This window comes from Nycticebus coucang, chromosome 11 (assembly GCF_027406575.1).
Source record: "Nycticebus coucang isolate mNycCou1 chromosome 11, mNycCou1.pri, whole genome shotgun sequence".
Classification (NCBI taxonomy): Eukaryota; Metazoa; Chordata; class Mammalia; order Primates; family Lorisidae; genus Nycticebus; species Nycticebus coucang.
Genome location: NC_069790.1, coordinates 36,821,187 through 36,845,713, shown reverse-complemented (window position 1 = coordinate 36,845,713; position 24,527 = coordinate 36,821,187). Strand labels below are relative to the sequence as shown.

The 24,527-nt window shown below is 40.9% G+C and overlaps 1 protein-coding gene across 4 annotated transcripts in view; it reads right to left on the bottom strand.

Annotated features, from left to right (window-relative positions):
* The window catches only part of RAPGEF5 (Rap guanine nucleotide exchange factor 5), a 271,113-nt gene that overhangs the window by 18,769 nt on the left and 227,817 nt on the right, over positions 1-24,527 (bottom strand). For all 4 annotated transcript variants that reach the window (XM_053609433.1, XM_053609434.1, XM_053609435.1 and 1 more), the window contains 9 exons: positions 23,903-23,933; positions 22,870-22,948; positions 19,701-19,850; positions 15,460-15,557; positions 13,019-13,141; positions 11,018-11,196; positions 5,161-5,251; positions 1,926-1,976; positions 1,060-1,147 (listed from right to left, as the gene is read on the bottom strand). In XM_053609433.1, coding sequence (XP_053465408.1) covers positions 1,060-1,147; positions 1,926-1,976; positions 5,161-5,251; positions 11,018-11,196; positions 13,019-13,141; positions 15,460-15,557; positions 19,701-19,850; positions 22,870-22,948; positions 23,903-23,933 — 890 coding nt within the window. The remainder of the gene's footprint in view (positions 1-1,059; positions 1,148-1,925; positions 1,977-5,160; positions 5,252-11,017; positions 11,197-13,018; positions 13,142-15,459; positions 15,558-19,700; positions 19,851-22,869; positions 22,949-23,902; positions 23,934-24,527) is intronic.

The window sequence follows — 24,527 nt, the reverse complement described above, 5'->3', positions numbered from 1 at the left end:
TCAACCTCCCAAGTAGCTGGGACTACAGGCACCCGCTACAACACCTGTCTATTTTTTGGTTGTAGTTGTCATTGTGTTTGGCAGGCCTGGGCTGGATTCGAACCCACCAGCTCTGGTGTATGTGGCTGGTGCCTTAGCAGCTTGAGCTACAGGCACTGAGCCAGTAATCCAGTTCTTATGAGACTTATTTCCAGAATCACATTTATGGAAGCAGTTGTTGGGGCCTAATCTGGCAGAAGTTACAGGACTCTGAAGAGCAAAGGCTGAATGGAGTATTCCTACAAGACCTCCTGAAGGAATCAAACGTGGCAGAGGACGATGCCAAGCCCCCTTTCCCTACAAAACACACAGGGAAAGGTTATGTGCTGAATGTCAGGAGTATAAGCCAGATCAAACAGAGTTTCCTTGTATTTATCCACTTATTTTGAATGAGATCACTGGATCTCATCAGTAAATTTAATGTGTTTAATGATGAATTATTTGGTGCACTACAGAAGAGAGGTCAGCAGACTAACCTGGAGCTGTCAAATTCTTTCTTATCTAGATTCCACTCTTTGAAAGGAAAGTATACTCTTTATCAATAACTTTCCAATAACTTTCATACACTATACTGTTGATATTGACCAAAGGTAATTCTCACACAACAGCAAACTGTAGGCTGTATTTCTAAAGTTCAGGTTGCAAACATACAGCATAACTGATCACCATTTGGGTTCTTTTTGCCAGCCTTATTCTTGGTTGAAGTTAGTGGAATATAGACTCAAACAAAATAATACAGGGCTTAGAAGCAGAGTGAAAAAGAAACACAAGTTTCCAGTGCCAGGCTTTGTGAGTTGAGTGAAAATGCTTTGATGTCTTCTCAAGCACAATGAAATACTCTCAGAACCACAAACAATTCAGCATTTGAAATACAATCATAGCAAACACAACTAGGCTTAAATGCCAAAATTACTATAAGGAAATAAATGGGAAATCCTTTTTTTTTATTGCCCTCTACAGTTAGGGTGATAAATTTCTGGAATATGGAATTACATAGCATGAAAGATAAAAAATTGTTACCTTTAAGCAATAAGGGCATAAAGGGGATTTTTGGCGGTTTCATCTTTTTGAATGCATCTCTGTAGGCCTTGTGATTTAGGGAAGGATCCTGCAGAATGAAGGAGATTACGAAGAGAAAGAAAAATCAATATGCTATAGAAAGAATTCTAAACCCCCTTTTGCTACACAATTTGAACATGATTTATAAAAGATACAGAGAGGTTCTTCCTAAGAATGAAGTAGATAAAGGTTTCCTAGGAGAATACTCACTAAATTAGGGCAGGAAATCTAGGCAATGAATGAAACTCAAGTTATTGGTTTACAATAATGGGAAATGACTGCAAATGAGAGATACCTTTTGATTGCCCCATTATTTTCCTCTAATAGGTTGGTTAAGTACAGTTTCCTCTGCATAATTTCTACCATGAGTTAACCCAAGATCTTTGGTTAGGTACACTGCCAAGAAAAACTGCCCTCATACTGCACAGATGATACAGAGAAAACAAGAGAATGCCGTTTAAGTGTTTTCTAAAAAGAAACTATACATTTTGTACCTTAATTGTGAAAAGAAGAATAAAAGAAAAGAATAATACATAAGGCACTAATCGCACACTAAATTTATACTGATTACTTTTATAGGCTTCGAATTAGACTATTCTTAAAACTCTGCCTTGTGAAAAATCTCACTGAAAGGATTATTCTCAGCACCCTTTTTGTCAACTAGATTCTCTCCATGAGAAGCAGAGCTACATTTTCACAGACGAATGAACTAGTCTAAGCTACCTGACAAAGTGGAGTGCAGATACCAACCACTCACATGTCTGTGAGGAAATTAGACAATGGCAATTATTGTGAAAGAACAAGTCCCCTTTGGCTCAACTACTTACTGTTAAACTTTCAAGTTCAGAGAAAAGTTTCTTAAACTTCCCAGGGATTTTCTAAACAAACAAACAAACAAACAAAGAAAAAACAAGCAAAAGGTGAGTTACTTTGAGAGGTTTCCATTAAGCTGTGCTTAACTGTGCCACATTTCTGAATATAAACACCTCTGTCGTTTGGTTCTGCCCCGATTGCTCTTGGTGCAATTTTCATCATCCCCTTAATGTGACATTCCTTAGGAATACTTCTAGAAACAATTTAAAATAACAGCCACACGATTCAGGAATCTGACTGGTTAGATATGCCACACATTGGTGATTATTTAATAAAAACTTAGATTTCAATCCCATGTCCCACCTTTGATGAATGCTCTCATCTTCTTAATAGTCTTGCTGAGTGGGAAATAATAATGTTGCTGACATAATTGTATACACAGCAGAGGGCTAAATAGTGAAGGGACATGAAGACTGTAAAGGACGAAGCCTGCACTTCAATTGCAAAGCTCAACGACATCAACAAGTGGCATGCAAAAATGACGGAGGATGGAAACACATGCCATCCTCCCAAGTAAAAATTCAGGCCGAAAGAAGAAGGGTCCGAATGTCTCGGGCTGCCTTTAACACAGATAAGCAAAAACTTGAATGTTCAGTTTCATACTGACTTAGTGGTAAGCAGCAGCATGTGCTTGAAGCCAGTCTGATCTGAATCCTGACTCGGTCCTTTTCTAGCTGATCTTTTTCTCAAGCTGAGGATATAGATACACACCTGAAAAGTGTCTATACAGTCCAAGGCAGGCTGATACTTAACAAATTCCTGCTATTAATGCTAACAATATTCAAGAAAGTATTTATGAGATTTTATTTTTCTAAAATGAATCAAAGCAATGAGGCAAACCCCACAGTAATTGAACTTTTAAATTATTTAGAAGTAGATTTTTCAATCTGATAATTTTGCATCTGAACTTGATGTGTCACAGCAAACAGGCAGGTGAACCTGTTTGAAAACTACTGCCATACACAAATGTGCACACACATATGCATCCCTGAATGGAAGACAGATTAAGGGAGAGGATATGAAGTGCAGATATCTGCAAGTGATTCCAATCTTTCTTCTGATGTGCATTTTAATCTGTTGGACATCCCATATGCATGTCAAATTCAACATGTCCAAGGTCAAATTAATTGGATCTACTCCAGAGGTCTGCCACAGGCCAAATCTGGCCCATCATCTGATTTTACAAATAAATCTTTATTGGATTACTGCCATGGCCATTCTTTTCCATATTAACTATGGCTGCTCTTTCCAGTACAAAGTCAAGAAGTTTCAACAGAGACCATATGCTGAAAAATATTTACTCTCTGGCCCTTTGCCAAAGAAATTTGCTGACCTCTGATCTAGTCCCTCAAATCTACTTCTTTTCCTATATTACCTGGGACTGTGTTATCACACTCCAGTCACATGGTCCACAGAGATCCTCTGATCACCTCTGCCTGGGACTGCACCTCACTCCAGTAACTCCTAGCTCAATATCCAAGGCCCTGTTGTGTGGGGACTCCCATGAGAGTTTTCTCAGCTACCCTGACCCAGAATGAGTCCCTCCATTTGCTCTACCCTGGCCCAGGACTTCCTCCATTGCAGGCACACTCAGTTCTTTTTTTTTTTTTTTTTTTGTAGAGACAGAGTCTCACTTTACCACCCTCGGTAGAGTGCCATGATGTCACAGGACTCACAGCAACCTCCAGCTCTTGGGCTTCCACGATTCTCCTGCCTCAGCCTCCTGAGCAGCTGGGACTATAGGCGCCTGCCACAATGCCCGGCTATTTTTTCCTTGCAGTTCAGCCGGGGCTGGGTTTGAACCCTCCACCCTGGGTATATGGGGCCGGCGCCCTACTCACTGAGCCACAGGCGCCACCCTAATGTTTCCTTTTCCTATTCGCCAGGGCACTGAGGCAGCACCCTGCACTTAGTAGGCAGTCAATATGCAGATTAAATGCAAGCTGTTTGAATTCCACTGAACTAAGTTTTGTAAAGCAGAGTTTCTTTCAAGGTTTAATTCAAATTCACTAGCCATTTGCTTTCCTCCTGCTCTGATCAGTTGTGATATTTGTCCCCCATCTCCTTTAATCTCAGGATGTATAAGAATATTTTGTTTGCTTAACCAGAGCAGGCAGACCTTTCATTTCTTTTCTTCTGAATCCCTTTAAGGGGTCCTGACTCCAACTAGACTATCGGGTCACCATAGTGCCTCCTGCTAGGGTATGGGCCCTCACTGAAGGGAAGTAAATCTTTTCACTTGCCCAGAGACCTGTTTCTGAGAAAAAAATAGCTGACCTACTGGCCTTTCTCTTGAAGGAGTTTGAATTGGGAGCCATAAAGAGAACAGTGCAGTCAGTGATAGGAACTAAATCTGAGAGGACTGTGGAGAGAGGTAAGATGACCCCAGTGAGCCGGATGCAGACTAGCGCCAGAAGGGAGGAGCCTCGAGGCTCATGGAGAAATGATGAGGAAGAGAAAGGGCGCACAGAGGGAGGGAGGGAGGGAGGCAGCCAGCAGGGAGAGGAAAGTGAAGGGAACAGAAGCCCAAGGACAGAAGGTGAGGGGCCGTGGGCCAGGCAGTCTTGCGTCCGTGTCTGGCTAGGTTTAGGGGCTCCCAATTCCAGGTTTTCCCACACAGTCCAATGTCAGAACTGGTGCTAACTCTAGTGGGCCTCTGCCTCTTTTAACCCCAACAGCCTCCATCATACAAAGATGCTAAACCAAGATTCAGGAGGCCCCTGAGTCTTGAAACTTTGTGAATCCTCTTTAAGAAAAAAAAAAAATACAAAATTACTTTAGAACATTTTATAAGAATACACACACACACACACACACACGAATATCATCCATGTGCACGCACTGCCAGGGGCCTCACAAGGGAGAGGCCCTGACACTTAGATTCATTAATACCACAGCACATAGGCCTTTGAGCACATGTCGTCACACAGGGGCGGCTTGAAAGACCAGCCTGGAAGAGGAACCACCATCAGAGAGCGCAGAAGGGAAGACTGATTTTATCTAGGGAGCATTTTTCAATTTGTATCTCTTTTGTATATACATATACTATATATTATATAGAACCATCTCAAAGAGCATTTGACACATTACTTTTTAACATTTTTAGTCTAGTAGTACATATCTCATTTATTATTTTCCTTTTATTTGTCCACATGCCCTCACCCCCCCACAACGGGACCCCAGGCTCACCTCCCAGGTCTGTGAGAGTCGGCTGACAGAGGCAGTGTTGAGACCCATCACAATAGCAAAGAAAGAATTGAGGTTTCTCTGGGCTTTGCAGCTGTGGAGAAAGCAGGGGACACTCTGAGGAAATATTCTTTTGCTGGATGCTTACAAAAGACAAAGCTGAAAAAGACTCCTGGGCCACGGAGTTCAGGAACTCTGCTCTATAGCCTAGGTACCCTCGGCACCCCACAGAAAACCAGAAACGATTACAAATACTTCAGCCTATCCTTACCTTTAGGACAGAATCTGCCCTGGACAATACCCTGACATTTAGCAAGAGTCTTTTTTTTTTCTTTTTCTTTTTAATCTAATTTGTGTGCATTTACAATTCCAACTGAACCCTCCTTTAAATCCACATTTCTTCATACATGCCATTCTCTCCTTGTCACAGCTCTCCGGTCTCAACTCCATCAAAATGTTTTCTTCATTGTTTTTGACAGACAAGCCCCTCCCTGCACAGGTCTAAGCTCCCCCTCCTGTTACACTGAGGCACATCCACTATTTTCAGAGCCAGCGGGGAGGCCATGGGATAGCAGAGGGAATGTGCACTTCCAGGGCAGTGGGAAAGGCGTGTATGAAAAGTACCGGGTACAGCAGGACGCATAACTGGACCTGATGTATGTTAGTTTAGCATCTCCACCAATGTCTCAAGTGGAATTTGGGTACTGGGTATGTGTGACTTTCCAGCCTACTTTTCCAGTTCAATACCATGCTCCATGATGCACTATGGATTCTTCACTACTGTCATTAATGGCTACAATCTTTCATCAAGAATATATACTATAACTTATTTATCCTCTATTATTGAAATTTAAGTTATTTTCAATTCCTCCCTGTTACACAGAATGCTGCAATGAATACCTTGTGCATACAACTCTTTTTTTTTTTTTTGAGACAGTCTCACTCTGTCACTCTGGGTAGAGTGCTATGGCATCACAGCAACCTCAAACTCTTGGGCTCAAGTGATCCTCTTACCTGTCTTAGCCTCCTGAGTGCTGAGAGTGCAAGTGCTCACTACCATGCCTGGCTTGGTTTTTTTTTTTTAGTAAAGATGGGGTCTTGCTCTTGCTCAGGCTGGTCTGGAACGCCTGCCTTGGCTTCCTAGAGTGTTAGGATCACAGGTGTGAGCCACTATACTCAGCCCCATCTTTTTACTGTATTTATGATTTTTTTTTCATTAAGTTAGACTTCCAGCCATGACATGAATGGTTAACAGCTATGAAAACTTTAAAGGTTCTAGAAACGTGTTACACACTGCTGTCACCAAAGCTGTACTGATTTCCAGCTGCACGGGTAGTATGTAAGAATGTTTAGTTCAGAACCAGGAAAATGGATTGGGCTCTTAAAGTAAGCAGGAAAGTCCAGACAGGCTGTACTCTGGCAGGTACTGCCTGAACCGGCCTGGCCTGGAGCCAGCCTCACTGACCAGGTACTGCCGAAATTGTGTTGTATCTGGGGCACTCAGACTTGGGAGCATTTTGGAAGTTCTGTTGACAGTATGATGGAAGCTGAAAGGACATTGCTGCCACCACACTTAAAGTGGAAGAAATCATGGTGAACACCCATCCTGTAGGTGTTCAGCCTCCACCAGGCATGCCTGTCTCTCTCAAAGCCCTCCTGTCTAGCTTTCGGCTCTGCTTACAGTTTCTCTGTAGTGTGGGGCCCTGGACCTCAATCCAAGTGAGCCCTCCCTGGTTTCTTGTGAACTGTCTTCTGGGTGAACCCTGCTTGTTATATTTCATGAACAAACCAAAACTAGATACCTCCTGGGCTATGATTTGGAAACCCGCCTGTTTTTGAGAATGGCTGCTGTGAAAGGCTTAAGAAGTACTGTGACTTCACTTTCCCACTTCACAGCCCAAATTCTCCCCTGTCTCATTGTATCCTTTGAAAGTTCACACCAGCTAGAACAGATCTCAGTTAGTGCCATCTCTTGACTTGACATTTATTTATTTGTTTGTCTCACTATGTCACCCTTGGTAGAGTGCTGTGGCATCACAGCTCACAGCAACCTCAAACTCTTGGGCTTAAGTGATTCTCTTGCCTCAGCCTCCCAAGTAGCTGGGACTACAGGCACCCACCACAATGCCCGGCTATTTTTTTGTTGCAGTTGTCCTTGTTTAGCAGGGTTCAACCTGCCAGCCTCAGCATATGTGGCTGGCACCCTAACCAATGAGCTACAGGTGCCGAGCCTCTTCACTTGACATTTAAAAAACTAGGTTCCTCTGCTGAGGCTCTTGTGTTCAGAAAAGAGGGCTCCATGCCTCCTGGGTCCACCCTACCAGTGCTGGAGACCCGCTGGTTATACCATTCACTGCTGCTGCACACTAGGGGCCTGAGGGCTGCAGCACCTGTCTATTTATCTTTACATTCTGCCCGTCACACAGCAAGCCTGTCAAATAGCATTTGCCCGACTTGAAAACAAGAACTTCTGGGAAAATGGTTTTGCCGTTATTCATTATTTTAAAAATTTATTATTTCTCTTCTTATTTGGCATCATTTACCTATTGGAATCTTAGATATAATTCCCATCTTTTAGCTTCCCATAAATAATTTTCCTAATACATATAGCTTTTTAGTCATACTTTAAGAAATAAAACTACACATATAAACTAACAACTGAATTTGTTGTTTAGAAAAAGGAATTAAAATAGACACAATTTCTGTAGAAGACAAATTGATACAGTGCAAATATTAGATACCATTCCACTGGGAAACCTGTTACCAAGGGCCACTCCTTCCGTGATAAGAGCAGGCTGCCTGACACTAAACATTCCAGTTCAGCAAACACTCCTTTGTCTCTGTGTGAGGAAATGAAATCCACTCAATCCACAGAGGTGGGGGATGGGGGTGGTGAGAGGAGTGGAAACATGAATATGCAAATAGGATGCCTTAGGCAGGGAAAGCACTTCACAATTGTGGAAATTACTATTTTCCCTTGGTTATTCCCACTAGTGTGATTATAAGGAATTTAACTTTATGTTTCTGTTGGCATTCTATGCCATGGGCTAGGGATAGAGACCTGTACCATAAATAATTCAAGGGCATGGGGCCATATGGAGAAGATGTGAATATATTTCATTTCCCCGAGGATAGATATAATCTTATACTGGGGACTGAGCTGGGTGGTGTCATTTTACTGCCTGGAACATTAATTTCCCATTTCTCCACGTAACTGGCATTTATAAGAAAGCTTTTTACCCAAAAGAACCTTACCTTCAGAAATTTCAAAGGCTATTTTAGAATATCCTGGCCAAATTAAAAAAAAAAAAGAGAGAGAAAGTGCATTTGCCATTAAAATAGCTCCAGATTTAAGCATATCTGTTACCTATCTTCTCATTCCCAGTCACATTAAACACCAGGTCAGGCACTTCCATGATCTCTTGCCTGAGAAGACAAATCACCCTGTCTCTGGGGTCTCCTTCCTGCAGCGCAGTCTCCGTGCGGCTTTCAGACCCACTTTTCTCAAGGACAACTCTGATCATATTGGTCTCCCGCCCAACAGCTTTTAAAGGACCTCTTCTCCCTTGTCCATTCAGTTCGAGCTCTTCAATCTGAAATTCAAGATCCTTTGCAGTTTGCTCTGGTCTTTCTTTACAGATCAATCTCCCACAATTTCCTTAGGAATACTCATTCACACTTGCCAAATTGGATGAGGACCACCGCATCTGCTGCTCTGTCTTCAGGGAATTTACTCTCCATGGGGAGTGTGTGCTTCTGAATTCTTACGCAGAATTCAAATAGGCCCTCAAATGCTGCTTCCTTCGTAAATGTCTTCCTGATCCTGCTCCCACATCCTTGGGCATGATCATTTCCACTAATGCTCCTGACAGAATTAGATCTCATACCAGGTCACTCCCCATTCCATTTTGTGTAGGAGCCAGTTGAGTTACAGAAGTGGACCCCAGAGGACTGCAAGCCTCATGAAAGCAGGATTGGGTAAGACTCAGTCTGATTTCCCCACACTACCACATACAGATGTGCACATATAATGAGTGATCGACAGATATTTCCCGAATATCCTGCACTGACATGTACTTGAAAACCATTTGATATAAAAACTACTTTAGAAAACAAAGGAGGGGCTTGGCGCCTGTAGCTCAGTGGCTAGGGCGCCAGCTACATACACTGGAGCTGGTGGGTTTGCACCCAGCCTGAGCCTGCCAGACAACAATAACAACTACAACAAAAAAATAGCCAGGTATTGTGGTGGGACCCTATAGTCCCAGCCTCTTGGGAGGCTGAGGCAAGAGAATCACTTAGGCCCAAGAGTTTGAGGTTGCTGTGAGCTGTGATGCCACAGCACTCTACCCAGGGTGACATAGTGAGACTGTCTCAAAAAAAAAAAAAAAAATAGACAAAGAAGAAATAAAATGGGAAGGCAGGGAGGCAAAAGAAACTGAGGAAGATTTGGATCCACGCTGCCTGCTTCTGCTGTGTGCTTGTCCAAAGAACAGTCTCAGGATACTACTGAGGTATTTTAAGAGACAATCCTGGCAAGTTACTAAAGTTTCATTCAATCAACATGTACTGAATCACTGCTACTTACCAAATTCAGTACCAGGCACCAAGGAGCAATGAGTGATTAGAATAGTCCCTGATCTTTGGGAACTAACACAGCCCAGTGAAGAAATCCTATATAAAGGGATATGTCTAATAAATATAATAAAGAAGTTTTAAAAAGCTAAAAAATGGGGAGTAGAGAAATGAGCAAGTGGGGCGTGGGGAGAGTCATGGTGCATGGCACACTTCTTGGGAGCGGGATGCAGTTATAAGAGGGACTTTATCTAACAAATGCAATCAGTATAACCTAATTCTATGTACCCTCGATGAATTCCAAAAAATAAAAAAAAATACATTTTAATATAAAAAAAACAGTAAAAAGCACATATGTGCAAGGGGAAAGTCATTGACACTGCATTTGAAAGTCAGGCATCACTTCTGAAAGGAAAGAACATTATTTGCTCGAGGTCTTCAAGAAAGCAGCTATTTACTGGGTGGAAGTGGCCATTCTTGGCAGAGCCACCATGTATCCAGAATTGCAGGATGATGTGCATGTGAAAGAAACAGACATTCTGAGTGGCTGGAAAACAGGGCATACTCAGCAGGGCACGCTTAGAGGTGAGGTGGGACCAGCCGGCGCAAGGCCTTCTGACAAGTGAGTATGCCAAAGTTCCTTCTGTGAGCATCAAGGAACAATGCACAGAGTCATGGAATGAACGTGACTTGCAATGACTCTCACTCTCTTGCGTCATCTCCTTATTTTCCCAGCCTACTGGAGCTCACCCAGCCACACTGTTGCTCAGCTGCAGGATGGAGGACACGTACACAGTGAAGCACAGAGCACAGTGCTTCCACGTGATATTTTTTTTTTTTTTGTAGAGACAGAGTCTCACTGTACCGCCCTCGGTAGAGTGCCGTGGTGTCACACGGCTCACAGCAACCTCTAACTCTTGGGCTTACGCGATTCTCTTGCCTCAGCCTCCCGAGCAGCTGGGACTACAGGCGCCCGCCACAACGCCCGGCTATTTTTTTGTTGCAGTTTGGCCGGGGCTGGGTTTGAACCCGCCACCCTCGGCATATGGGGCCGGCGCCCTACTCACTGAGCCACAGGCGCCGCCCTTCCACGTGATATTTTGACATTTACTTTAAGATATAAACACTTGAAATGCAAGGACATAAATATTCAAGAAGAGACCTTTAAAACATTTGGTCACTTAACTCAATATTACCCTTTTATATCCAATCCCCGCCCTCCAAAAAACAATGTCTTCTCTCAAGGAGATGAGAGGAATAGCACTTTCCATTGCTACAAACTTACTGAGCTGCAATTTTGATGAATTTTTTCACCAGCTGCACCCGCTTGCCCAGCTGGCTGCAGAGCAGAATCTCTGTGGCCACCCAGAGCTGGACCTCGTTGCATCTCTGGAGCAGAAGGCTGAGGTTTGCAGTGTGCTCTCCACTTCCCTGTCTGCTGAACGTGAAGTAGATCAGCTCTTGCTGAAAGAAAATGTATGCATGCCAGAGTTTATTCATAGTAAATTCAGTCCATTTTTAAGAGACACTTCAGGTAGCCCACTCCCATATCATTAATAAACTAACAGAAAATATGGCAAATAATAATGTTTTCAATCCAAAATAATTTATATATAGTTTTAGAGGGAACTCATTCAATAATATTCACCTAGAATCCTTACATAAAAGTAATTTTCCAGAAATTTAAGGAAGACATCTTTATATGAAAATCTAAGACATTCTAAAGTTTAATAGGCCAAATGGAATTCCCCAAACTTACATTGAAAATTCATGCAAAAAGGAACATTAGCATTACTAGAATTTGAAAGGTACACATTAGCCCCTCATAGGTCTGTTCTCTATGACAATGACCCTCATACTTGAGTGTGAATCAGGACCACCTGGAGGTCCTGGTGGAGCACTTTTAATAGGATGCCACTTTAATAGGGTGGAGCCCTGTTAAGGCACCGGTTGCCCATTCCTGAAACTTCTGATCCTGTAGGTGTGTGGAGGTGCTGGAAATGTGCATTTCTGCCACATTCCCAAGTGATGCTGAGGATGCTGGTCTGGTACCTACTCTTTGAGAAGCACTGATACTAAGATACTGTCAAAGGAAGAAATGAGATTAGGGCAAAGTCCAATAGTTTACGAAAGCAAATAAGAACAGTAACTATTTATACAGATAGATCATGTGCAAAGCAAAAATGAGTGTGAGCATGTGTGTATTTTACAGATACAATCCACATTCTCCCACTGCATACACAGGATGACATCCCACTCCATTAACATTTCCAAAGACACAAGTCACTTAGCCTGAATGAATTCACTACTTGTTCAAATTCAGATCATAATGCTGAAATTTCTTTAATGAGAAAATAAGAGACATTTAAAAGATACCCCAAAATGAAAATAAAACTTATGGTCCCTAAATTGGGGATGAGGTTCCTTTTTCAGAAGGAAAGGCCATCTCAGAATGAAAAATTTCACTACCTGGCAAAGCAAATGCAACATATGGTTTGCACAGGGCTCTAACATTTTTCTTTTTCTTTTTTTTTTATTGTTGGGGATTCATTGAGGGTACCATAAGCCAGGTTACACTGATTGCAATGGTTAGGCAAAGTCCCTCTTGCAATCATGTCTTGCCCCCATAAAGTGTGACACACACCAGGCTCTAACATTTTTCATCTCCTTATTCCTGTGAGCCTTTCCACTGGGCCAAATTTACTCATTAATTGTGGGTAGCATTTGGTTCCTAATCTGTTGCTTTATAAATGTTCTAATCTGTCCTCAAGTGAGAAGTTGATGGACATTGAAAAAACTTGAAATACAGGATGTCCATATACCTAAAACTTTAAAGAGAGTACTCGAAGACTTACAGGACAGTCCAAATTCATAGAATATTCTTAAGTAAAAAGATGAATATGTGTGTATACATACATCAATATAAATATGCTTCTTATATGACTACTTTAAATTTCATAGAAAAAATAAGAACATCAATATCAAAGATAAAATGGTTCTTCAACCCCAGTAGTGCACCATATATACTTAAATACATATCAAGTACAGCATACTTATACTACTTTACACAAACACATGATTGAGCTAGGAGAAACAAAATGTGCTCATATATTTTGCTTTTTCTAGGACTGTGTCAGTCTTTTAATATATGTAAAGTTCCCAAACCTCCTTTGGACCATATTATCCTAGCATAACTATATCACCATACACATAGATACGAGTATTCTTCAAAAAGAACTCAAATTTAAAACAGCGTTTACGTTTTATTTTTTCACTCCTTACTTACCTCATGAATAGAATTGAATAGAATCCAATCAAAATTCATTAATTCCAGAGCAAGATCCCAAGTGTTCATTCCCAAAATTCTCATCGACCTTTGCTGGGATTCCTCATTTTCTACAAATGGGTTCTAAACCAACAGACAGAAGCAAAAGGATCCTCAGTAATTCCCAAATGTTTTGCGCTGAATTGGATGGCCATGAAAAGGCACTAGAAGCCCCGATTAGTAAAGTAATCTTTTCTGAGTGCACTTAATATTTTCCCTGGTCTGTTCACCTTCAGTGAGTTATAGCCAATTTAGGAAACGGTCTTGGAAACAGTAGAATGTGATCAATGATACTTCCCTGGGTTAGCCTGCCCCTCCCCCACCCCAGTCCCCATTCCCATCCCCCCACGCGCGCACAAATCTGATTATAAAACACTGCCCCAGCAGACAGCATAATGAAAGCGAAAGCCCTGAAATCACTTTGGCTTCTGGTAAGAATCAATGTGCCAGCAGGGTTAGTATAAAAACAAACAAAAGAAATGTCATGGTGCACTTCAGTAAAGACAGACACGGCTTTTACAGGAAATGTGTTTAACAAGCCTCATCCCAGACACACATTTACAAATTTTATTAAAATGCCTCTGGAAAGTGAAAACATGTAGCAAGAAATAAAAAGTAAAAGTTATTTCATTTACACCCCATTTTAAGTATCAACTGCTTTCTCGCTGCTATAAAAAAGCCCTGCCCTATATGAGGCTGGTAATAGTACTGCATTAAAATCAGGCATAAAATTATGAAGTGCCACCATGACTTCAAATCTTTCCCCACTGTTAAAGTTATTCAAGATATTATTTGGCATCTTTGTAAAATATTTGATATTTTTAAATTAAAATATAAATTCTCCCAACAGTAATGACTTAAAAATAAAAGGGACTTTACAAAAATAAATGACATGGTTGGATAGAGGGAATGTTCTGGATGCCAAATATTAATCTCTATCTAAATTGAAAAATAAGTTATTTGCATTTTAAAAGTTTTATATTTAGGAGAAAGTATCCTAATCAAAAGAAAAAAGACTAATGGGCGGTGCCTGTGGCTCAAGGAGTAGGGCGCCAGCCCCATATATGGGAGGTGGCAGGTTCAAACCTGGCCCCAGCCAAAAACTGCAACAACAACAAAAAAAAAAAAAAAAAAAAAAAAGAAAGAAAGAAAGACTAATCACTACAGATCTTCATAGAGCTTTCTCACAGACTTGATTGTCTTTGGAGCAGATCAAGGTACAAACAGTCTTTGTGTCCCCTGTGTGGGACACAGTGTGAAGCTCAGAAAGCACTGTCTGAATGAAGGAGCTTACAAATTCTGAGGTTTAAGAAAAACCAAGGTTGCTCAGGTGTTGGTATAGCTAGGCTGGGCCCAGTTGGTCTAGCTGGTTCTGGGCCCAGTATTGCAGACTTGCAAAGGAGGAACCAGAGCTTAGAAGTGACACAAATATTTGGAGGTGTAAGGATATTTTTACTTGGCTTTTGTCCCTCCTATGTCTTCCCTTGCCCTGTCACTGCCCTCTGGTTATTCAGGGCTGTCCCCCACAATCACCGAGAACCACTGTGTTTCTCCATCCCTTTTCTTCATGGCTCTAATTCCTGCTTTCCCAGAGCATGAACTCATCTATGTGAAGGTACGAGCGGGCGCTGATGGTTTCATGTTACTCTTCCCTTAGGATGTTCTATTTTAACTTATATCTTTTAGAGATGAAACAATCTAAACTTATGATTCCAGTGAGGACATTTTAGGTGATGTCCAAAGTTGGGGGAAAACATTCAGGGCGTGATGGAGTCCAGACATAATCACCATCTGTTAGAGCCTGTATTTCTAGATAGCATCTGAGGCCTCTTCTTGCTACTCAGAAACCAACCACACAATCATGGTTTTTAGGAACAACAAACAAATCATCCACTTACATGTAAATGTTCTTAAATCGTGGACTGAAAATAACTTAAAGTGTGGATTCTACATTTCCTCAGACTCTTATTCTGTAGTGGCATCTGATGTCCCATCATTATGACATCTTTTCACACAGGAAAGGCTTTAAGGGAATGGGAAAAGTGCACCAAATATACTAAAACAAGGTTGCTTCCCCCTAACTCTACACAGGGTGCGTTTCTCAGTCTATTCTCTACATACTCATCAAAAATGAAGAAATGAAATTAAAATTCCACAGGAGAGGGATTTTGTCAATTGTCCCAAATCCCTCATTTTGAGAAAGGGTTTGATTCAGGAGACATTTAGAAGTCTTCAAGTTGGGCCACAAAAGTAGTGTTATTTAGAAAGTATATCATTGGCTAGGGAAGGAAATAGGTTAATGTATTTTTCTAACATTCATTATAAAGCATAACAAAAATGCACATTGAGCCTAACATTTGTGTGCATGCATAATGTTTCAAATCAAGGGTAAAGGTTCTTACCAAAGTGTCAGCCAGGTCTTTCCGGTAGACATATATCCGACCAGATGCCTCAAAGGATTTGGAGATGGCCAAGTCATTTGGCTGAAGTTCATGTTTTTCTTTATTAAAAAGAAAAAAAAAAAAGATTGACTAATAGCACAAGAATAGCAAAGGCTATTTTTGCTTTACTACTCTACTCTAAAGAGTAGAACTTGTCACAGAAAAATATTTCACAGTAAACAGAACTTAAGGTGGTAATCAGTTCCGCACACTATACACAATAACATGAGTGGGATCACGAACATTGCTGTGGAAGTGGAGACTCCTTGCAGTTCTTTTTTCTTAGACAGAGTCTCATGTCACCCTGGGTAGAGTGCCATGGAGTCACAGCTCACAGCAACCTCAAGCTCTTTGGGCTTAAGCGATTCTCTTGCCTCAGCCTCTCACGTAGTTGGGACTACAGGCACCCACCACAACACCCAGGCTATTTTTTTGGTTGTAGTTGTCATTGTTGTTTGGCAGGCCCAGGCTGGATTCGAACCTGCTAGCTCTGGGTGTATGTGGCTGGCGCCCTAGCCGCTGAGCTACGGCACAGAGCCCTTGTGGTTCTTTTTTATAATATTTAATCATTCTTTAGAACACAGAATAGTTTAAGGAAAAATGTACTCATCCCTCTAAAATAACCATATAACATTAGCAATGGTCACATTCAGGTGTGTTTTTGTTTGGTCACACACCCCAAGTCTACAGGTGCATACACAAATGATTGCATTTATTTATGCATTCATATATAAAATTTTCCACAGTTTTATATTCTGGTTTTATTACACATATAAGCACTTATACACTCACCAAAATTTATAATAATTTACATTTAATGTCATGTTTAATTGGTTATATAATAGTCCATTACACCATCATTTAATCTTTCCCTATTGATGAACATTTAATGGTTTCTAATTTTTTGGTTATATAAATTAGATGACACAATATATGCTAAGTACTAGCACGGAGCCTGGCACATAACATGGGTTTGATAAATGGTATCTATTATTATGACAGCCATAATATACATCACTGAAGTCAACATCCTTGTGCATAAATCTTTGTCTCCTTATAGATGATTTTCTCAAGATAGATCCTAGTCCTGGAATTATGGGCTCCAAGGGAGTGAATATTTGAAATTTTTGATACAAACTGCCAAATTGCTAATTCTTATTTTTTAGAAAATGAGTCAATGAATTTTCCTAAAATTAGGTATAAAACTGTACAGTGACCAACACTGATTGTTACTTTCGGTAAATTTGTTATTTTACTAAAACCAAAGAAAGATCCTTGGTTTAACTTGCATTTCTCGCCTACCAGTGAGTCTGAATATTTTTCATGTGTTCCTCTTTTATTTTATATCCCTTATTCCAAATTGTTCCTATCCTTTGACCATTTTTCTACTACAGTTAGAGCCATCTTGTAACACAATAGCTTTCTTTACAAAAAACTACTCTTTTCCAAACCCAAGATGCATATGGAAGTATATGAAATAATACCAAATTCTATTTCACTGTGATAGAATCAACTTCTCCTAATGTAGCTGCTTAGTTGTCCAGCATGACTGAGCAATGAGATATCCCACAAATCTTTTTCTAAGTAATTTAATGGGTTCAAGTATAAAGTTTTGCTTTGAACATTTCAGTTTAACACAGAGTACACAAATAATAATCCAATCTATTCTTTAAGGCCTAGTATTATAAAGATCAATAATACTGGGCTGGGCGCGGTGGCTCACTCCTGTAATCCCAGCACTCTGGGAGGACAAGGCGGGTGGATTGCCTGAGTTCACAGGTTCGAGACCAGCCTGAGCCAGAGCCAGACCCTGTCTCTAAAAAACAGCTGGGCATTGTGGCAAGCACCTGTAGTCCCAGCTACTTGGGAGCTGAGGCAAGAGGATGGCTTGAACCCAGGAGTCTGAGGTTACTGTGAGCTAAGACACCACGGCACTCTACCAAGGGTGACCAAGTGAGACTCTTGTCTCAAAAAAAAAAAAACAGATCAATAATACTGTAATGTTGGGCTGCAACATGTACAATTGATGGTCCCATGGCTGGGTTTTGAAGTTCTGTCTCCTCCTTCTCTGTTTAGCTACAATTTCTTACAGCCCTCTGTGTCCCTACTGTATACCTTAAATCTGAATTTATGAGTCACTCATACTTTACAGAATAAAATGCCACAGCTTTTTGATACCAATTTTTCTATTTGCCAAGCAACCTATTATCCCCCTGATTTTCAGGTTAGTCACTCAACTATAAAAGATTAAAACTGATAGGATATTAGCCTCTGAACAACTGAATTTGTTATTGTTAGTACACACATATATCTACCCTGGATACAAAATTCCTAGAAAGCTTTGAGAGTGATAGTATCACTCCTTTTAGAAAAATCCACGCCAACATCTTAAAACTTTTTTTGATAAAAAGCAAAAACCAGATCTGTTATTTCATTCTGACGTAGCATTGAAACATAATATATTAAAAATTATATGACTAGAGCAAGGAATATATTAAGCTCCTTTTTTTCCCTTCATTAAAACATTATTGTTTGGAGAATAATAACATGAAGGCAGAAAGGTTCTTTGCAGACAAAAAACTAATAGATGGAAAATGATGGCACGTGTCCAAATCTGTAGGATAATTCAGGAGATAAGCTGATGTTTCTTAATGATGATTAGCAATGGGTCTATCCACATTAGAAAGTCATTGCCCACTCTGATGAATCTAATTTAATAGAGTGTGAAAGTGGTATTTCATAGCCATCAAAGAGATATTGGGTACTGAAAAGCCACTCATTAATTGCCAGATTCTCCTCAGGCCCTGAGCTGACTGTGTGTCGGCTCCCAGGGGTGGGATGGGGTGGGGGGTGGGAACCAGGGGACAGGGGGACAGGGGGACGGGTCTCAGTTGTACTGCAAAGTTCACTCAGGGCTCTTCCTTCTCTGCCACGTTCTGTCTGAAGGGAGACTCCCACGATTACTTTCTGTAGTGGTACTATCTTGAGAGGCAGCTGCTGGTTTCAATGAAGCTAAATATTGCTTAAAATCATTTAATATTTTTGGTCACTTGAAAATCAAATATAATATGCATTTGTCATAACTATCTGAAATATATTATTAAAAGTTCAAGCCCTCCCTAATTAAAATTCAGTTAGCCCACATGTTCCTCTAATTCTTGTTTTTTTGTTTTTTTTTTAAAATCCTAGATAATGTTTTGCCTGGATGTAGAGCCCTGGGAGAGGGAAAAAAGGCTCTCATTTATTACGCCTAGGGTGGAGGGCTCTGTTTGCATGTATAACTACCTGGCTTGAAGCACCATGTTACCTGCCTGCAAGCAAGAAAGCAAGGGGACAACATTCTGCCACATTATCCTTTAACCTTCTGACATTCATCTCCCAACTGCAGCAGGATAAGGAAGGGTAAACTGGAGGACTTCACCTGCTCTCCTCCCGGCCCCCTCTGCTCTGCTTGATTAGTTCACACAGTGCTGCGCTTTTCAATTCCTGACGCTAAGTCACTGTCTTTCTATCTTTCTCAGGGTTAATGAGATATTAGATAAAGACTGCAAGCCAGAAAGGAGGCCAGTGACACCAAGGTCTGACAGGCCCCAGTGCAAACCAAAGGGTCTGTTCAGGCCAGCAGAGATCAATAGCATCAGCTTGTAATCTGTGTGATCTTATTCAAAACAGACAATAAACCATTCTCTGTGGATAAATAAGGCCCCACAGAGCCAGAAGCTGTAACCAGGCCTCAGTCCCCAGGTCCACCTGAGGAAGCACTGTCTTGCCAGTGGTTTATTGTACAGTTTTCTTTTTTACCTTAAAGAGTCTTTAACTCTTAAATCGTCAGCCTGCATATGACTAGTTCAAGGCCATCTTTCTTTTTTCTCCTAATTTCATTCTATAGCGATTTCCCATGTTAATTTAAATATGAAAATAGAAGGCTTATTTAGAGCACAAAATAAGAAAAGGTTTATAATGTATTTCAAAACACTGGCGGGCTTCTCCATTCAGTTGGAGGGGAGGAAATTCAGTATCCAACAGTACCCAACTGTTGTCATGGAAACGCTTCTGGTAGGCAGCTTTGTATTGTTCCTGTGGTCAACCCAGCTGCGCACCTAGAAGGGACAGGGTGCGCATTTACTCTACAAAAAATGTCAACTTTCTCTTTTCAGAGGAGATCCAATGAGAGATTAATACAAGGATAAAAATGAATTTACCTCCAGAGAACATGATGGCCACCAGAGCCAGATCCTCTTCTGCATGCTGGATCTTTTCTGCTACGACTTTCAGGATCTCCTGAGCTGTGCTGGAAACTTTTGCCTTCACACTGACATAGGAGTGCTCTGTTATATACACATGGCAAAATGCTGCACAAGTCAAAAGAATTGTTTGAGAGCAGAGAACTGTGGTCATGACTTTTTCAAATCTAGGCACCCACCTTGCTGTTCTCTTTGGTATAAAGTACATGCTGCTGGATTTACACATGTGTGTACATACGTGACTGCTTAAGCGTATATACCTGTAAATGTGGGCTTGCAAACACATGAGACACAGACACAAGAAAGCTGCCAAACAAGCGTGAGTAATATTTGAACTTCTCATACTGTTGCAAGAAACCTGTGTTGTGCAAGTAGATCACAATATAGTAGAATCTGTGGTACACACATTGTACTTTTTTTTTGAGATGGGGTCCTGGCTTTGTTGCCTGGGTGGAGGGCAGTGGCATCATCATAGCTCACTGTAACTTCAAACTCCTGGGCTCAAGCAATCATTTGTCAGCCTCACAAGTAGCTGGGACCATAGGCACATATCACTGTGCACAGCTAACTTTTTTATTGTTTGAGGAAACTGGGTCTCACTATGTTGCTCAGGCTAGTCTTGAATGTCTGGCCTCAAGCTATCCTCTCACTCTGGTCTCCCAAAGTGCTAAGATTACAGGCCTGAGTCACACTGTAATTCTGAATCCCTTTGTGAGTTGCCGAGATCTCCCAAAGTAGCATATTGAAGTGTCTAACTCATAAATTTTTATTTTACACATTTTTGAACAGTCTCAGTGACCCAATCAAGAATACCACACTTTGCTATTTTCACAAGCTTACCGAAAAATCTATCACCTGTCGTGTTTTTTTGAGTTCAACTTTCTCTATCATTTAAAAATGACCTTCGCCAACAGTCAAAGTGGTGATGAATTTAGTTTCCAAATGGAGGTTACATTTCTAAGCCTTTTAAGTTTCCTTTTTATTGTGTACAGTGTTAATAATTATTACTAGGACATTATCACTATTAGGGTGAATGGGTCCTGGACAAATTTCTCTTTAAGTGTTGAGTAGCAGAAAATACTTTAATAGCAATGGAGGTAGTTAACACATTGCTTCCTATGTCAGCTGTTCTGAATGTACCGAACACTAGTTTCTTTAGAATAGACAGAAGAACAATCAAATACTTAAATATTATGCTATCCTGTATTGCAAAAAAAAAAAAGTGGGAGTGCAGCTCCTAGAGGAATTTCACAATTTAAACAGCACCACGAAAATAAACTCAGGAACATTTTCATAGAAATGCAAATGAAGTAAAAATGTAAATATGAGTTTATAAGTATAGAAATTCAATGCATGGTACCCCATGATTGCATTAATGTACACAGCTATTATTTAATAAAAAAAAAGTAAAATAAAAAAAAATATTAGTATAGAAATTCAAAGTGAACAGATCACCAGGAAGCACTTCATATATTCGGTTTGGTTGGGCGTGTTACTAAAAAATAGCATTTAACAAATAGTTGCTTTATATTTGTGAACAGGTTTGTGAAAGCAAAGAAAGCTTCCCCATTCCACTGAAAAAAGGAATTTTTTTTTTTTTTTTTTTGTAGAGACAGAGTCTCACTTTATGGCCCTCGGTAGAGTGCCGTGGCCTCACACAGCTCACAGCAACCTCCAACTCCTGGGCTTAGGCGATTCTCTTGCCTCAGCTTTCCGAGTAGCTGGGACTACAGGCGCCCGCCACAATGCCCAGCTAAGAAATGGATTTTTTTTTTTTTTTTTTTTTTTTGGTAGAGACAGAGTCTCACTTTATGGCCCTCGGTAGAGTGCCGTGGCCTCACACAGCTCACAGCAACCTCCAACTCCTGGGCTTAGGTGATTCTCTTGCCTCAGCCTCCCGAGTAGCTGGGACTACAGGCGCCCGCCACAACACCCGGCTATTTTTTGGTTGCAGTTTGGCGGGGGCAGGTTTGAACCCGCCACCCATGGTATATGGGGCCGGCGCCTTACCGATGAACCACAGGCACCGCCCGAAAAAAGGAATTTTTGAGCAGGGTAAAATCCAGTCTAAAAGCCACTAGATGTCAGGTGAGTTTATAGCTTGCTTAATAAACGGATGGACAAAACGAAGCCAGGGGACTTGAAATTGTTAGCCTCTTTGAAACTCAGCTTGGAAAATTATACAGTTAAATTAAATGACAAGCAGGCAGGGAAGGTCAGCAACTAATGAATTAGGAGGTTGAAGACCATTTTGTTTGTTCTTTGACTAGGTGGAGAAGACACTTAATGTGATCCAACAGAATCCACCTGTCAGCGGCATCATATACAAACATGTGACAGAATAAGCCTCCTGTGAATTTTTAAAAAAATGGTCAAGAAATTGGGTAAATATTAAATGTTCACACTTAGAATTTTAGCACATGGAGAAAGGTGAGTTGAGACAGCAAGTCTCAAAATCACAATAGCATGAACACCAACTTTGCACATAACCTTTACCTAGGCAGGAAGAGACCACTGCTGACATTTCTTGTCCTGCTATAAAATATTAATGTGGAAAAGCATGTCAGCATCTTCAGGGTGCTAAAAAGGTGTTTCCCCTTGTGTTGAATGAATAGCCCTCTTCAGGCGAGGCCATGAGCCCCTGCGGCTCTGACCTACAGTGGCTGAGATGGGTGGCACTGCCCACACGGCCTGGCCTGGGAGGAGTTTCTGCTGCATATCTTTCCTTTCATTCTTCTCCCAAGATTTTCTTTCCTAAATCTCAGGGACTGACTCAGCCAAAACCCTGTACATTGGCTTTCATAGTGTTTTCAATTAGTCATGGGCAATGGCCAGATGGAGGAGACGGTTCTGGGAGGAAAATGTTTAGTTTCCCAGTCCCATCTCTGCTCAAGAAAGCAATGAAGCTCTTTGTGAAACCTCCTTTCCTTGCTCCAGGACAGTATTATAAAATCTCACACTCAAAATATGAAAAGGAAAACCATTCTATTTGATGTTAACATGCTGGTCCAAGGAATATGACAGTTGGAAACAATGGCTCAAGCCTGGTTGGTGTGCTAATACAGGAAGATGATGTGATTAACTGCTACTCTGCCCACCCCAAACCCTTGCTGGAAATCAGACTCACTTTCCTCTGTTTCACTCACAGCTCCTCTGTGCTGGAGCCAGTTCTCCTTAAGACTGAATTGGTGGAAAAGGGCTTTATTCTGTGAGAAAGGAGAAAGAGAACAATGAATGAATGCATTCCTGCCCTTTGGAAAACCATAGCTGTTTACAACATGTTCCAAAAGAACTAGCCAATTTTTAAAAAGAATATGAAGTTCATCCATCCAATCTTAGAGAAATAAACTGGGACTTGACACAATTAATGCAAACGAAGTTGGAGAGTCTGAGCAATATGATGGACCTTGGCTAGGGCTGGTGGGCAGGCAAAAGGCCCTGTAATTATTCCCTGTGACAAGCTTCACTATCCTTCCACAATTTTCTACCTCTGGCTACAAACATCACATGGAGTCTTTTGCTAAGAAAAACATAATTTCCCCTTCCCAATATTATAACCTCAAAGTCATAGTTATTTCAATTTGATCTTCTGCTTTTAAAATTTTTCACAGAAGCAACTTTGAGATTGTTTCAATACTTCTGCTGCAGTCTAATAACTTTCTTAGGGGAAATAGGTACATTGTTTAATGTGATTATCTGTCTGATATGTCTGATTCTCCTAAATTGGTCCCTGGCATCCATTCTGCATCAAGTTGAACAGGGAACACATTCACATTTGCTCCCATCTCTCTTTCTTTTTGCAAATATTTTCCTTAGATGACTTCAGTCTTGAAGTCAAAATTCCTGCCTAGATTTTTTTTTCTTTTTTGGCATAGACATTTTAAAATTCTAATTTTTATCACACTGGGGACAGTGGGAAATCCTGAGACTCCAAAATGCACCACGAAATAAGCAGAATATCATAAAGTCAAGGGCACATGGCTGAAGTCAGATCTGCAACCAGCTCAGGGAAGCTAAGGCAAAGCAGGAAAGTTTAGGCTGCAGCCTGCTCTGCTGTGCTTGAGGCAATGTTCTTTTAATTATGAAGAAATGGCAAGTGAGGCAAGGCCAGGTCTGCAAACCAGATCACTCCATTTCAGATACAGTAGGGTCTGCCTTACCTTTCTTTGTGGTGAGTACTCATCTACAGTGCTAAAAGGAAAAGGATAAGAAGTCACTCTTTGTCCCAAACCCAGAATAATGCAGTTATTGTTATGAAAGACTCATTTTCATGCACCAAGTAGAGTATTTTGCTCTTTAAAAAAAGATAAAACATGGCATTCATTAATTTACTATGTATAACACACTTAACAGTAGACTCTGCATTTCAAATGAACCAGGAAGTAAAGAAGCTTTCCATTCAACAGGTGCGTTTTGTTTTCTACCCACAGAAAGTGAAGCCAAAAACTGAGGGAGGAACTGGATCTATCCAGTCCATGGGAACTTGGTCCATAGAAATAATTTTTTTTAATTGCAATTTTCATCTCACAGGAGTAAATTTTCTCATATAAGTGATAGATTTTAGGTAAAACTGTTATTTAGATACCTAAAAAGTTTAGCCAAGGTGCATCTTTTCCAGTGTGTGGTGAAGTGGGGCGCGTTCAGAAGCCCATCTCTAATCATGCTCCCAGATTCCCTCTGCCAGGTGACTTCTGAAGGCTACCTCCCCTTATGGGGAGCAGGGGCTGGGGCCAATTTCATGCATTGGGTAAACCATAAGTTAAAAGTATCAATCTTATTCTCAGA